The following is a 13226-nucleotide window of genomic DNA, read 5'->3' as shown; positions in this document are numbered from 1 at the left end:
AAATTTGTGGATTTTCTTTTTTTCTTTTTTTCTTTTTAAAATTTTTAAATCATATAAATTAATTAGTTGTTATTATTTGTGTATTGGATTTATTTTCATTGAAGAAATTAATTTTATAGGTGGATAACTATCGAAATTATGCAGAGAAGGACATGCAATTATTAAAAATGGATGATTTTTAATTTTTGTTTTATTGCATGGATTTGTGATTGCTCAAAGCTTTGACAAAGTTTTTATTTGAATTTGTTGGATTTGGTTTTATTTTGTAGATTGGAGTCATTAACATTTCTTTGTCTGTATCTCTTTCTTGACTTCATGCTTGAATCTATTGGCTGAAACTCTGGTATTTCTTGAATTGTGTATCATTTTTTTATTTTTTATTTTTGTTCTAATAACAAAAATTAATTAAAAATGTGAGAATTTAATCTCTGTGAAAGGCATATGAGATAAGTTTTTAAAATAAATAAATTAATAAAAATATCTGGTGAAAATGAATTTTCAACTGTAATGTTAAGAACAAATATTTAAAATTTGTTCTTTCACATCATTAGACATATTTTAAGACAGAAATAAAAGATAATAATATTTAAATATTATACTGTAACTTTATGAGAAGGGTCCTCAATGTTTATACATATCTTGGATTATATATATATATATATATTAAAATGCTTATGATAGATGAAAAGTCATTATCCTTAAATCACACAATGTATATTGATTAAATAATAATAAACATAATGTGATGTTTCAGAACCACCAACCGCATAAGCTGACTTTTGAAGGGAATAAAACCTAAAATTTAAGGTGTTTAGGTAAGAAATCTTCTTCAACCAAACATGATTAAGAACCTTAACCTCTTGGGTTACTGACTTTAAACACTAGTGTAAGATTTCTAGTCATCGTATATCTAACTTAAACCTTCCTTTTCTCTTTTATATGACCATGGATTTGGTTTTGTTTAATCTTAGTGTTTATAACTTTATATATATATATATATATATATATACATATCCAAGCACACGTGTGCATGCATTAGGAATTATTTTATATAAGAAAACTAAAAGATTTTGTAGTTATATATTAACTAATATGATTTTTATGAGGGTTTATTGAAACTTATCTAATTTTACATAGACATGCAAACAAATTTTCTCTACAAATATTAGTCAAATAATTTAATAAAATAAAAATTAGTTTTAGAATAATAAAATTATATATATATATATATATATAAATATAAATATAAAAACATTGAAGGTTATCAATGTGCAATTTTATGAATTTTATTTAAATATGATGCTTTCTGTGATTTTAGTAAGCTTAAGGGATACTATGAAAATTACTAATATTGCTATAATTTTTAAAAAAATGAAAGACAATTTGGGAAATAAATAATGGAGTCAAAAATACATTTGCTTATAATGTACTTAGGCCTATATATATATGAATATATGAAACATTTATTGGATAAATGTTAAATACATTAATATTTATTTTCTTAAAATATGGAATATTAAATTATATGTTTCTTAAGAATTTTCTATATATAAATATTTTTAGGTGAAACTGAAAATCCAGATTAGAGCAAAGGGTGAAAGTAACACTATTATATGGTAGAGCTAAAAAATTGTTATAAATATTGATAATAATTTGTAAATATACTAAACTTTTAGAGAGATTGAAAAAGACAATTTGAGCGGATGTCATAATAGGCAATAGTTAATATGGATATTAATATTTTTTTAATATAAAATGAATTGGATAGATGTAAATTTTTAAATTTGAGGTTATTTAAAAATTTATAAAAGCGGGGGAAGTTGAAAAATCTCAAAAGATTCATGCACGACCAATATTATGGGAAGATTAAGGGAAAAAATTGGGAAAAAAAAAATGGTACTGAAGACATCCGCTTGCTTATGTTAAAAATAAATGTTTATTTCTTAATATGATTTTTATTGGAGCATATACTCAAATGCAGTTTTCTAAGGGGGTATATGTGTAAATTTCCCATCATACGATAAATTAAAAACACTACAAAATTATATGAATCCCATATATTATTAATAAATTTTATGGAAGTTTTTTAGTGTATTCTATAAAACCATTGACATATATAAAGAAAGAAAAATCTATAAAGCCAGACGTTTTTTACATATAAACCCCTTGGAGGTTATATGAATAAAGCATCAACAACACAATTTACAAGGGTACTTAGGTTATGTTGTAGCAGCAAATGGATTCTATGTGTTTTGTTTTTCGTCCTACAATTTCCCTGTGACTCTTTTATTTTAATCAATGTATTTTATTTTTTATTTATTTAACTTTTTGTGTTTAAAAAAAATGGATAAACCATATTTATTAAATTAAAAAAAAATACTACAAGTTAACAAAAACAAGCAAAACAAGAAAAATAAGTCAAAATCCACTAGAAGTGGACATTGACATAACAATAAGAAAAAAAAAAGATAATGGCAAGAAAAAAACTCAAAGGTGGAGAAGGGGCAACCATCCCCTCTATCTCCCTCTAAATAGTCGTAATGTCTCACGTATCGCCTATTCATAATAGACGATCTAAAAACTCTAGACTGCGTTTAACAATCAATGACGAGTCTTCCAATCTAGCCCTTCTTCGAATCAGGAGTGTCGGGGGTGTAGAAATTGAAAAAAACTGAATCACAATATAAAAGTTGCAGAGATAATTTATTGAGAAAACACCTGCAAACTCTCTACAATTTGATCCAAATTCAAGCTGCCAAGTTTTATTACATGTCACAACTTTCTTACCTGCAAGCTCTAATTTTTGCTACACAAATCTATATGTAAATATGTTACATATAACATTCCAAAACTTTTTAAGGTTATATATATATATATATATATATAACATTTTGCTATGAAAAACTATGTCAGGATATGCATAGGATATGGCATCGCCATATCAAGGCGAATCAGAGCGGAGATCGATGACCTCCAATCTCAAATTTGGGTTTATATAGACACTAGAGCAAGTCTCATAGATCGGACTGCCATCATCGGTTTCACGGTGGGAGTGGAAATCCTCTCTCTTCGCATTCTTTCAGCACATTTATGCCTCCAGGATTTGATATCCGAAAAATACCGTAGTTTCTGTATGGATGACATGAAAATGATTGAAAACATTCAGAAAGGTAATTTAGACTAGATGGTAAGTATATAGCATTGAGTTCATCAAGCTTAAATGCTCCTGAAAAATGTTTCTCAGCTAAATTTAGAAAGCAAATGCAATATGTTGCTCCATGAATGATCAACAATATCAAAATGAAGAATTGTTTTATTCCAAATGAATCAAAGAGAGAAATTCATGCAATCCGGTAAGAGTTTTCTGTCTAAATTGGCTTTCAATGCTCTTGAACAATCAGCAAATGAAGCAAAATATGAAGGAGAATTAAATTGATTAATGGGTTATCGTGATATCTAACAGGAACATTGACATAAAGACAATAAGGGTGATCCAATACTATCGAATACAGTTGAACTGCTAGCTTGGAGAGATACTAACCTTGCAGGATCTGTTGGGGCCATGACAATAGCAACTGCCTCAGGTAGCATCACCTAAACATAAAGCGACGATCAATTTATTGTAATTTAATGGATAAAATATGAAATTTCATTTCAAAAATGGAACAAATAAGTGGAGAATATATTTCATGAATAGCCACAACTTATATTATATTCTAGTTTTTCTGAGTAAATTCCTCAAACAGAACTCAAGATATCTCTCTTTCAAGAACATCAACCACCGTGCCAGCACACATATCACTGGAAGTAAATTATCAGAAGGTAGCTACCAATGGTTGATCAGAAGAATGCATGAAATTTGCATCTATGCTCAGAAATCTTCTACTTTTCTTGAAATAATAAATCCATAAAGTTTGCATTGGCATAAAAATATTTCAATAACATGTCTCAGAGGACAAATGTGGTACAATGTTAATTGAACTACTAAAGTCAGCGTACTTTTTAATCTCATTCAGTACAATGAAGAAAACTGCAGCACACCTGATAAGAGTACTGAGTGTGTAGATCAATCGAAGACAGGAAACAAGTTTGAGAAGGATGTGTCTGTAAGGAGCAAGCATGCACATTTTAAATGGGTAGAAAAAGATCAACAAATAAGACTAAGCAGAACTTTGAATCCAAGTAGAAGACTAACATGAATCCATCCTACAGAAAAAAGAGACTGTTGATCCTGTACCGCATAAATCTCCTCCTCATTTAATGCCTGGCACTGTCATTTACCAATAGTTTATGAGTCAGTTAACTACATAAAATTCTCCACAAGGTTGTCAGCAAGTAAACTTTTCAGGAATCAACTTACCGAATTGGAAGACGATTCCTGCTTTGGAACTATCAACGTGGTTACATAGAAAGTCCGATTTTTCTGCACTCATTAATATACAAGAACTAACAAATGAATTGAGTAGTGACATTGATAATTAATGGCATACAGATAAAGAAAGTAAAGTAACATCTTGTCCAAATAGGAGAAATTCCATGGAGTAAATTGCAGTCTTACAAGGAAAGCGCCAAGGATGCCACAAGTCTCCAAGTTATTGTCAGTATTCGTCCTAGCAAGCTGCATAAATTCTTCCATCAACCTCGCAGACTGTGGAAAAGACAACAGTCACTAATCCATCACATCCAAAAGTGGAATAAAACAGAGTTATCTAAAACCACGACATTGAGGTCAGAAGTCTAAGGCATACAATATGCAGATCCTGAACAACTCTAGGTGCAGAGGATTCTTTACACGAAGATTCAAGATGCTCCTTCCTTGATTCTGGTATAGTGATATGAGAAACATGCCCGACAATAGGGGGGCTCTCTATGCAGCAAAGCACAGGAGAGGGAGAATATTTTCTAACAATTTGCACATCAATATTAGGGCCTCTTGATGCTGTCAGAGCAGCTGAAAATGGAGTTTGAGGCATCGAGCACATTGCATTCTCTCCATTGTCACTGTTTCCAAATATAGTATTTTCTTTAGAAAATATTAAAATTACAGCAATTGTAGGTACAAAATGAATTGGATATTGATATTGGATTATAACTCACCTGATTCCTTCTGCCTTGACCTTACTCGAATGCTTGGCCTAAGAACAATTTAAATTCAATTATGGAGATTATTTAGTTGATTAAAAAAGGCATGAATAAATCTGTGAACTGTGGTAACAAGACAAAAACAAAAAAGAAAAAAAAAGGGTGAGTCAATGGACAAGAAGGACAAGGTATAAAGAACCATACCAAATCAAACATCTTACTTTCCATGCTGTGGTAAAAAGATTGTTATCAATATTTCTTTTATTATCTATAAATAATTAAGTTTATAAAGCATAGATAAACCTAAACCCTAATGTCCTTTCTTGTGACCTTGATGAGACCATGTTACAAGACTTGAGAGCCATTACCTTCCCCTCATTATAGCTTGCAAACACATCAGCTTTTTCTCTTGAGTGCTTTGATACAAAATCTGAGCCCTCGACGGCAGCAATCAACGGCTCCAATTTCTTAAGTTCTTGATTAAATTCTTGGAGAATCTAATTATATATATATATATATATGCAAATGATCAATTAAATACCTCCAGCCATAAATATTAAGTGCAATTAAACAATTCACTACCTTCTTGTGATAAAGCTTATCTTTTGAGGAGTAGGTTGAGAAACCTCTATGTTGTGGTATTACCTCAGACATCAACCTATAGTTATGCAACAATGATTAGAAAATTATAAAATTTCATTAAAATTTTATGCTATACTTTAAATTAATCAATTACTTGTCTAAATATCACTTTATATACGTGATAATAATGAAGTAGAGATCCAACAAATTCATAGATCAATGAAACAACAACCAAGAACATTCATACTAATCCATATTAATAAATTGCTTGCAACAATTTTAACCTTGAATACTGCATAGTAGCGAAGCAGAGATCCATAAATCCATACAAAATTAAAAAAAACCATACAAAATTATTATAATATGATGTTATGCTTCATATTGTCTTGTCAGAGATTCACCTTTAAAAATCAATAATGGTGAAGTACAGATCGCCTAAATTCATATATCAATCAAAGAACAAAAATAAACATTCATGACATAATATGATACTCTAATCCATATGAATCAACTAGGCTAGATTTAACCTTGAACACTGGATAAAAGTGAGTTTGAGATCCCATAACTCCAAACAGCAATGAAACAACAACCATAGGCATCCACAAGAATGTGATACTCTAGTTAAAACTAATCAATTACTTTCCAAACCTTCATCGGACATTTATGAAGGAGAGACCAAACAAATTCATATACCAAAGAAACAGAAAACATAGACATTCATAATAATATGATGTTCTGCTTCATATGGATCAATTGCATGTCTGAATTTTCCCTTGGATACTGGATGACAGAGGTGTGAAGATCAAGCAAAGTCATATACCAATTAACAAATAATAATAAATTTCATGAAGTTCCGATGCACTCTACATCATATGAATCAGCTGCTTGTCTAAACATCACTTTGCAAACTGGATAACAGCAAAGAAGAAATCATGCAAATTCATTCATCAATGAAAAAAAAACTGTTCATGATAATATGCTTCTCTTATTCATATTAATCAATTTATTGTCAGAATTTCACCTTGAAGACTAAGAATAGTGAAGTAGACATGCCACAAATTTATACATCAATTAAAGAACAGCAATAAACATTCATGAAAAGATCTAGCTTTCTACTACATGCTAATCAATTTTTTCTCTCAATTTGACCTTGAATGCTAGAAAATAGTGAATAATCATAAACATTCATAATAAAATGATGCTCTAATTGATATAAATTAATAATTCCTCTAATTAAATTTAACCTTAAATACTGGACACAAGTGAAGTAAATATCCCAAAAAATCATACATCATAAACAACAACCATAAACATCCACAATATTATGACGCTCTAATTCATATCAATCCACAGCTCCTCTAATTAAATTTCACCTTGAATACTGAACAAGAGTGAAGTAAAGATCACATAAATTCCCTTCCTCTCTGTAAACCTTGGCCTGGATTCAAGAAACTAAGCAGTAAATCCAACAAACAACAACAAACGAACAGAAAAACAAAATTGGTAAATTTGCAACCTGTTTAACAATTTGGTGAGCAATTCTGAAGTAGAAAGAGAGTGGGAAGCGTTCATCCACCGATAAAAGCATTTGATTCAAGTGTTTCTAGGGATTAAAGATGCACTTTTGAGGAAATTTTGGGGGTTTCTACGGAGGAATGGGGGATGAGCATGATGATGCTTGGGAAAGTGGGAAAGAGGAAAAGAGAGGTCGAGCTTGCTTCATGTTATTGAGATCCACGTCATCAAGCACGATTTGCCACGTCGGATGATTACGATTAATTAAGTCTTAATCAGGATAATCCAAGTTAATAGCCCACTTAATCATCTAATCAAGTTGGTTTCATATAAGTATATATCATTTATTTGGAGTTTAATATTATTATTATTATTTGAAAAAGTGAATAAATCAATGATGCATTGTAAAGGGGAAAAATGGAACAAGGAGCAAAAAGGTAACAAACACAACACCAACAACAGCAAAACTAAAAAAGAGTCAGATCACCTTAGGTGAAATGTCCCGGATACAACCCACACAAAGAATCACCGTGAAGAAATTGACAATAAGGGGGACTACCACCAACGGCGGGGATCATCAGTTATCGGGCTCGCCATCAATGGTTGGGGTATTTGGTTCGTTAATTGAGGTCGATGTCTTGACAGTGTGGGCATCTGCCTCGACAGTTGGAGTAGTTCTCTCGGGCGTGGTGGCGTCAGGCTCGCTAGTTTAGATCAGCCGTCTCGAGAGCAGTAGAAGCCCTGTTGCTCACGAAAACTAGATTGCGCTTGATCGTATGAAAGGTCTCCTCAAGTTGTGGCCTTGCAGAGTCAGAGGCGGTAGAAAATCCAAGCAATAAGTAACTGGTCAATTTTGCTGGTAATAGAGAAAATATCTAAAGAAACACATGTAAAAATGTAATTATTGGGCTCAATCTAGATGGACCAACTAATAGCCCTAACAAGGATATTTCCCAGGGATTTCGAGCTAAGAGCCCTGAGCCCCCTGCTTCACCCAAGAGGATCAGGCTTCCAACAGGGTGTTAGGAACTGGAGCATTGAAAAGTGCCGCGAAGTGAGTCCAAATCCTAGCCGAGAGAGGGCAGTTAACAAGGAGATGGTTTGATCTTTCCTCTACCGTGTTACATAGGACACAGGTTCTAGTGAAAATACGGTTACATCTACGTTTTTGCTAGGATTTCCTATGTCAATTCTTTGTTGTGCTAGGGCGAGCCAAAAGAAAGCCTTCACTTTGAGTGGACAGGGACCCCTCCAGAGGGTCTTGCCTAAAGCACAACGAATACCACTGTCGTTGAGAAAGACGTAGAAAGATTTCACTGAGAAACCCTAATTGCTCCATCTTCAGATTTTAGAATCTTTACCGTGGGAAAGGGTGTTGGCTAGGGAAGAGTGAAGCGGTATGAGTTCAAGGAAATCTAGGTTAGGTTCAGCAATAACAAAGTTCTCTGTTGTGCCGAGCTTGTCCCTACATAGGTCGAACAGGTTAGGGCCAAGTGTTTTTGAGAGTAGAGCCATCTTTCCAGATATCTAACCAAAGTGAAGTATTCCTCCCATTCTTGATTGAGGTTTTGATGCTTGTATTAAAGGCGGCTCTACAGTTTAAAAGGCAACAGAGTGATGGAGTCTCTAGAGGGCGTGCATTTGAAAGCAATGATTTCAGACCAAATGAAGCCATTAGAAGTGCCTGATTAAAATGCCTGATTAAAATTTACCAAGGAGTGCCTGATTAAAATTTGTCAGATTCAGGATACCCCATTCGTGTGGTCTTTATCTTTGCAAATCTTGGCCTAGACCACTAACCTGTATTTGGGTCTAGAAAGGTCGCACCCGCTCTAAAGGAAATCCCGCCGGACCCTATAAATGCTTCACCGCACCCAAGGGGGCAGCTCAAAGACCGACATCCAGTAGGTGGGGATAGCGGAGAGGCCGCAAGTCGGATAGTTGACAAGCACAATACGTCCTCCAAGAGAGAGGTGACGAGAGTTCCACGCCACAAGTCGGTTGTTTATGGAGAGGGTAAGTTTGAGCCAGTCATGTTTTCTTGGTCTGTCACCAAAGATTTGAACACCAAGATAAGTCATCGGCAAAACATTTACAGAACAGTTTAGCATTGAGGCTTCGTTACCAGCAAGAGTGTAGCCCCCCGAGTTGTTGAGTAAAGGTAGCTTTTCTGAAAATTAACCGTCAAACCAGATAGTCCCTCAAAAAGAAAAAGAATAATCTTGAGAATTCTAAGGTCCTCAATACCCCTAGTTGTGATCAGGAGGTGATCGTCTGCGAGTTGCAGGTTGCATATGATGTTGTGAGAGTTTAAGAGGACCCTGTAGAGGATTTTGGAGGTGAGGGCATGGGAGCACATGGCGCTAAGAGTGTTGTACCCAGTCCAAATTTGGACCTAGGATTTTCTCTTATTTTTGTGAATGCATTAGGGTAAAATGGTCATTTTGCATTAATAGATTTTTACTGGATTGCACGAGTTGATTATGTGCGAAAAATTACGCCATAAATAGGGGGCAATTCGGTCATTTGGATTTTTGTTTCCATTCTTGTGTTAGAGGGGCAATAGAGTAATTTAGAAAAGAATAAAAAAACATTGTAGCAACCCATTACTCGTAGTTAAACTAGCCTGTTCCTCGTAGTTTTTGCACTCAACACTATTGATTACGTCCCGACACTCGTAGCACTCGACATCTGTAGCGACCCGATCTTTGATTGAAGTGTCATGTAGCAACCCGACATCGTAGCAACCCGAGAATTAATATCCAAATTCTTCTCTTCCTTCTTCTTTCCTTCTCCTTCTTTGCTTCTCCATGCCGGCGAACCCTTATCCCTAACTATTTCCGCGACCAATTCCGCGAACCAACACCAAAAAAATTTACTCCCCACATCCTCTTGAGTAAGGTAAGAGCCTTTATCCGAGTTTTTAGTATGTATTTCTTCCGTATTTTCATTGTATTCATTATTTATAAACCTAGAATTTCTCCATGGATTTGCATGTTTATAGGTTTAAATTGAAGCCATTGAATTGTTGATCTTGTGTGAGAATGTTGTAGAAGAAAATTTGTGATTTAGAGTTGTAAATTGGGAGAAAACCATAGTATAGGGCTCGGTTTTACTGTAGCAAGTTCGAATTTACTGTAGCACCGGGAATATTTAGTTGTTTCTTTGATTTCTTTGGATTAGATTGAAGCTAAAACCCCTAGAAACTCATTGGGAACCTTTAAACCTAGTTTTGAGCTAACCCTAGGATCGAATTAGGGTTGTTTGTTAGAAAACTTAGGGTTTTTTCTTGTTTGTTTTGTTTTTGTTAAATTTTGTTGTATTTTGTTATGCTTTGGCAAGGAGAAGAAGTCTTGGATCGAGGCAAAGGCTTAGCCGAGGAGTAGCTTGCGAGGAAGACAAATTTCCTTTTCTGTGAGTGGAATTATTTAGCATAGCTTTATTAGAAGAATGCCAATAGCTATATATATATATATATATATATATGCATTTCATGTTTTAAGTAAGTTTTATTGATTTATACTTGTTTGGTAATTTGGTGAATGATAATTATTGTTGAGGCAAATCTTGGATGTCTCTTTTGGCTTTTGTTTTGTTATCGTGGAAATTGTGATTGATATATGTATCCATGAGTTTGTGAAATCTTTATTTTGTTTGAAACTTGAGTTTTGTTATGGAAATCTTTGATTTGGTGAAATCCTAGGCTTGAAACAAATTTTTGGATTGTTGAAAGGAAAAAGGATTTCCATGTTGTTGCTTGTGTTGGGACTTGCAAATTATTTTGTGTTAAAAAGTTTGGGCTTTGCTTATGTGTTTATCTTGTCCTCGTGCAAATGGCGAGGGTATTCTTGATTTATGATCATGGATGGATATTGTACTCCCGAGTGGAGTTGTATTTTATTGTGGTGATTGTTTTTGGTGATATCCTCTGCAGTAGGGCGGTCTTCACGGCCGACCCTATTGAGGTGGCGTGTCGACCGGCTGATTACTACGAGGGCCGGTTCGGTGGGAGTGTAGAGCCCCGGATCGGATATTCATCGGGTAGCCGAGTCACCAACCGGTGAACTCGATGGGTCAACGCTCAAGGGCATGAGTACCTTGGCGGCTCAACCCTAGCCATGGCCACGGCGAAGGTTTAGAGAGTTTTCTAGACCATGTTATGTTGGGTGAGTGTTGGGTATTGTGTTTATTTATTTCAAACCCATGATATTTTTGTTGTTTTACTTGTATTTAAAACCATGCTTTATTATTTTTTTGTGTTGTAAACCCTAGTTGGGGTAAAAAAAGAGTTTTTCTTGGTATTATTATGTTTTTTTAATTCTCTTGAAGGCTTCTATTATATGTAATAATGTTTCTAAACTTGTATCACTTTGGTAAAGCATTTATTTTGATGATTTATTATTATTATTATTTGCTGTTGGTGTATATTTTTCTGCTAAGGTTGTGCTAACCTCCCCTCACTGAGTAACTTGAGTTACTCATCCCTCTTCTTCCTCCCGGATCACTGCGGGTAGTAGGGTGTGACCGTGTGGCGTAGATCTGGGCATTTACTACTATTCTATCATCTATTGTATTTCCTTCGGGCTCATGTATGTTGTTGTTGTCATGGAACATGTTATAAGACCTATGGATCCACTAGTGTGTAGAAAAACTTGTTGCATGGTTTAGTATTTAAATACTCTTAAACTTCATGTATTACCATTTCCCTCATCGTTGTTAGGGTGTTTCCCCAGTATTTTTTTGTGAACCTCTATATTTTCCGTATCCTATTGTTGTTGTTGTTGTTGTTGTTGTTAGTCATCTGTCGTTGTGTAACATTGTTTCTTTTCTCGCTCTATATCTGCGATATGTATATTGTTGAATTCGTGTGTGTTGATTAGCCTTGCGGCATCCTGAGGGTTGAGTGGCGGGGTATCCCTCCTCGGGATTGCTGCGGCGATTGTCGCGTCCCGTGGGCCCGCGGGTCGGGGCGTGACAAAGAGCATCTGCCACCAAAACAAAGAGTAAGGGAGACAATAAATCACCTTCTCGGAGACCTCGCTTATAGCGCACATATCCTGAAGAAGAACTATTAATAAGGATGTTTACCTTGGAAGTTTCAAGAATGTTCCGAATCCAGGATATCCATTTTAAGCCAAAACTCCTAGCAGCCAGTGTATCGAAGAGAAATTCTTGGTCCACCACATTAAAGGCTTTGGCGAAATCAACCTTGAAGATGTGGCTATTCAATTTGCATTTATGAATACTGAAGATTAGCTCCTCCGCAACAATAATATTATTTGATTCTTGAAATTTTTAGAGGAATAATTTAAAATAAAATGATGACTTTTTTTGTTTATAGATATAAATGTGGGAGTTTTTTTAAAAAAAATATAAATAAATCTATGAGGTATCATATCAAGGAGTTTTAGAAAGTTAATTATTGACAATCACGAGCTAGCGTAAATGAATTGCTACATGACAGTAGGTGGATAAAAGTAGAGTCGAAACTCTACGAGAGATGTTATCTTTCTTGTTCGAAGGTTGTATAGTACGAGGGACTTATTAACTTTATATGAATATGGCAACTATTTAAGTATTTACATTTGATCCCAAAATTTTAAATTTTTTATATGATTATAAACAAATCAGAAAGTTGACCTCGAATGTGAATAAAAAAACATGATTAAAATTATTATATTAAAAAAGGGATGTATCTTGATTGTATATAAAATAATCAAATGAAGGAAAAATGGCTCAAAAAGCGTGATATAGATCATCACCCATCTGAGGAAGGCTTTGTTCCAAATATAATTTTTAATTAAAAAATAAAAATAAAGCAATGAAATAACTGAAGTCCATGATTTTGACCATGTTTTTTTATAAAGACAAATTATAAATATATATTAAAATATCAAAATAATTAGAAATTTTGGGATTTGAAGGTTAGTAGGCGAAATGAGTTTGATTTCCAAACGTTCTTGGCCTTTGGATGCAGGGAATGGTTGGTTTGGTTATAATAAATGGGTCCCACTTCCACGTCATCATGTCCCCACCATCCCCCCTCG

General features: G+C 34.1%; 1 protein-coding gene across 1 annotated transcript; it reads right to left on the bottom strand.

Annotated features, from left to right (window-relative positions):
* Positions 1 to 2690: 2690 nt before the first annotated feature.
* LOC120259264 (AMSH-like ubiquitin thioesterase 2) lies at positions 2691 to 7360 on the bottom strand. The gene is given in 13 exon segments (XM_039266839.1): positions 2691 to 3058; positions 3060 to 3129; positions 3542 to 3594; positions 4042 to 4104; positions 4196 to 4270; positions 4361 to 4423; positions 4559 to 4648; positions 4749 to 5001; positions 5098 to 5135; positions 5451 to 5579; positions 5665 to 5740; positions 7038 to 7102; positions 7181 to 7360. Coding segments are annotated over 13 exon segments (1164 nt in total). The 5' UTR covers positions 7253 to 7360; the 3' UTR covers positions 2691 to 2941.
* Positions 7361 to 13226: the final 5866 nt, after the last annotated feature.

This window comes from Dioscorea cayenensis, chromosome 4, assembly GCF_009730915.1.
Source record: "Dioscorea cayenensis subsp. rotundata cultivar TDr96_F1 chromosome 4, TDr96_F1_v2_PseudoChromosome.rev07_lg8_w22 25.fasta, whole genome shotgun sequence".
Lineage (NCBI taxonomy): Eukaryota > Viridiplantae > Streptophyta > Magnoliopsida > Dioscoreales > Dioscoreaceae > Dioscorea > Dioscorea cayenensis.
The sequence above is the reverse complement of the archived record's forward strand: the minus strand, read 5'-3'. Positions and strand labels throughout refer to the sequence as shown.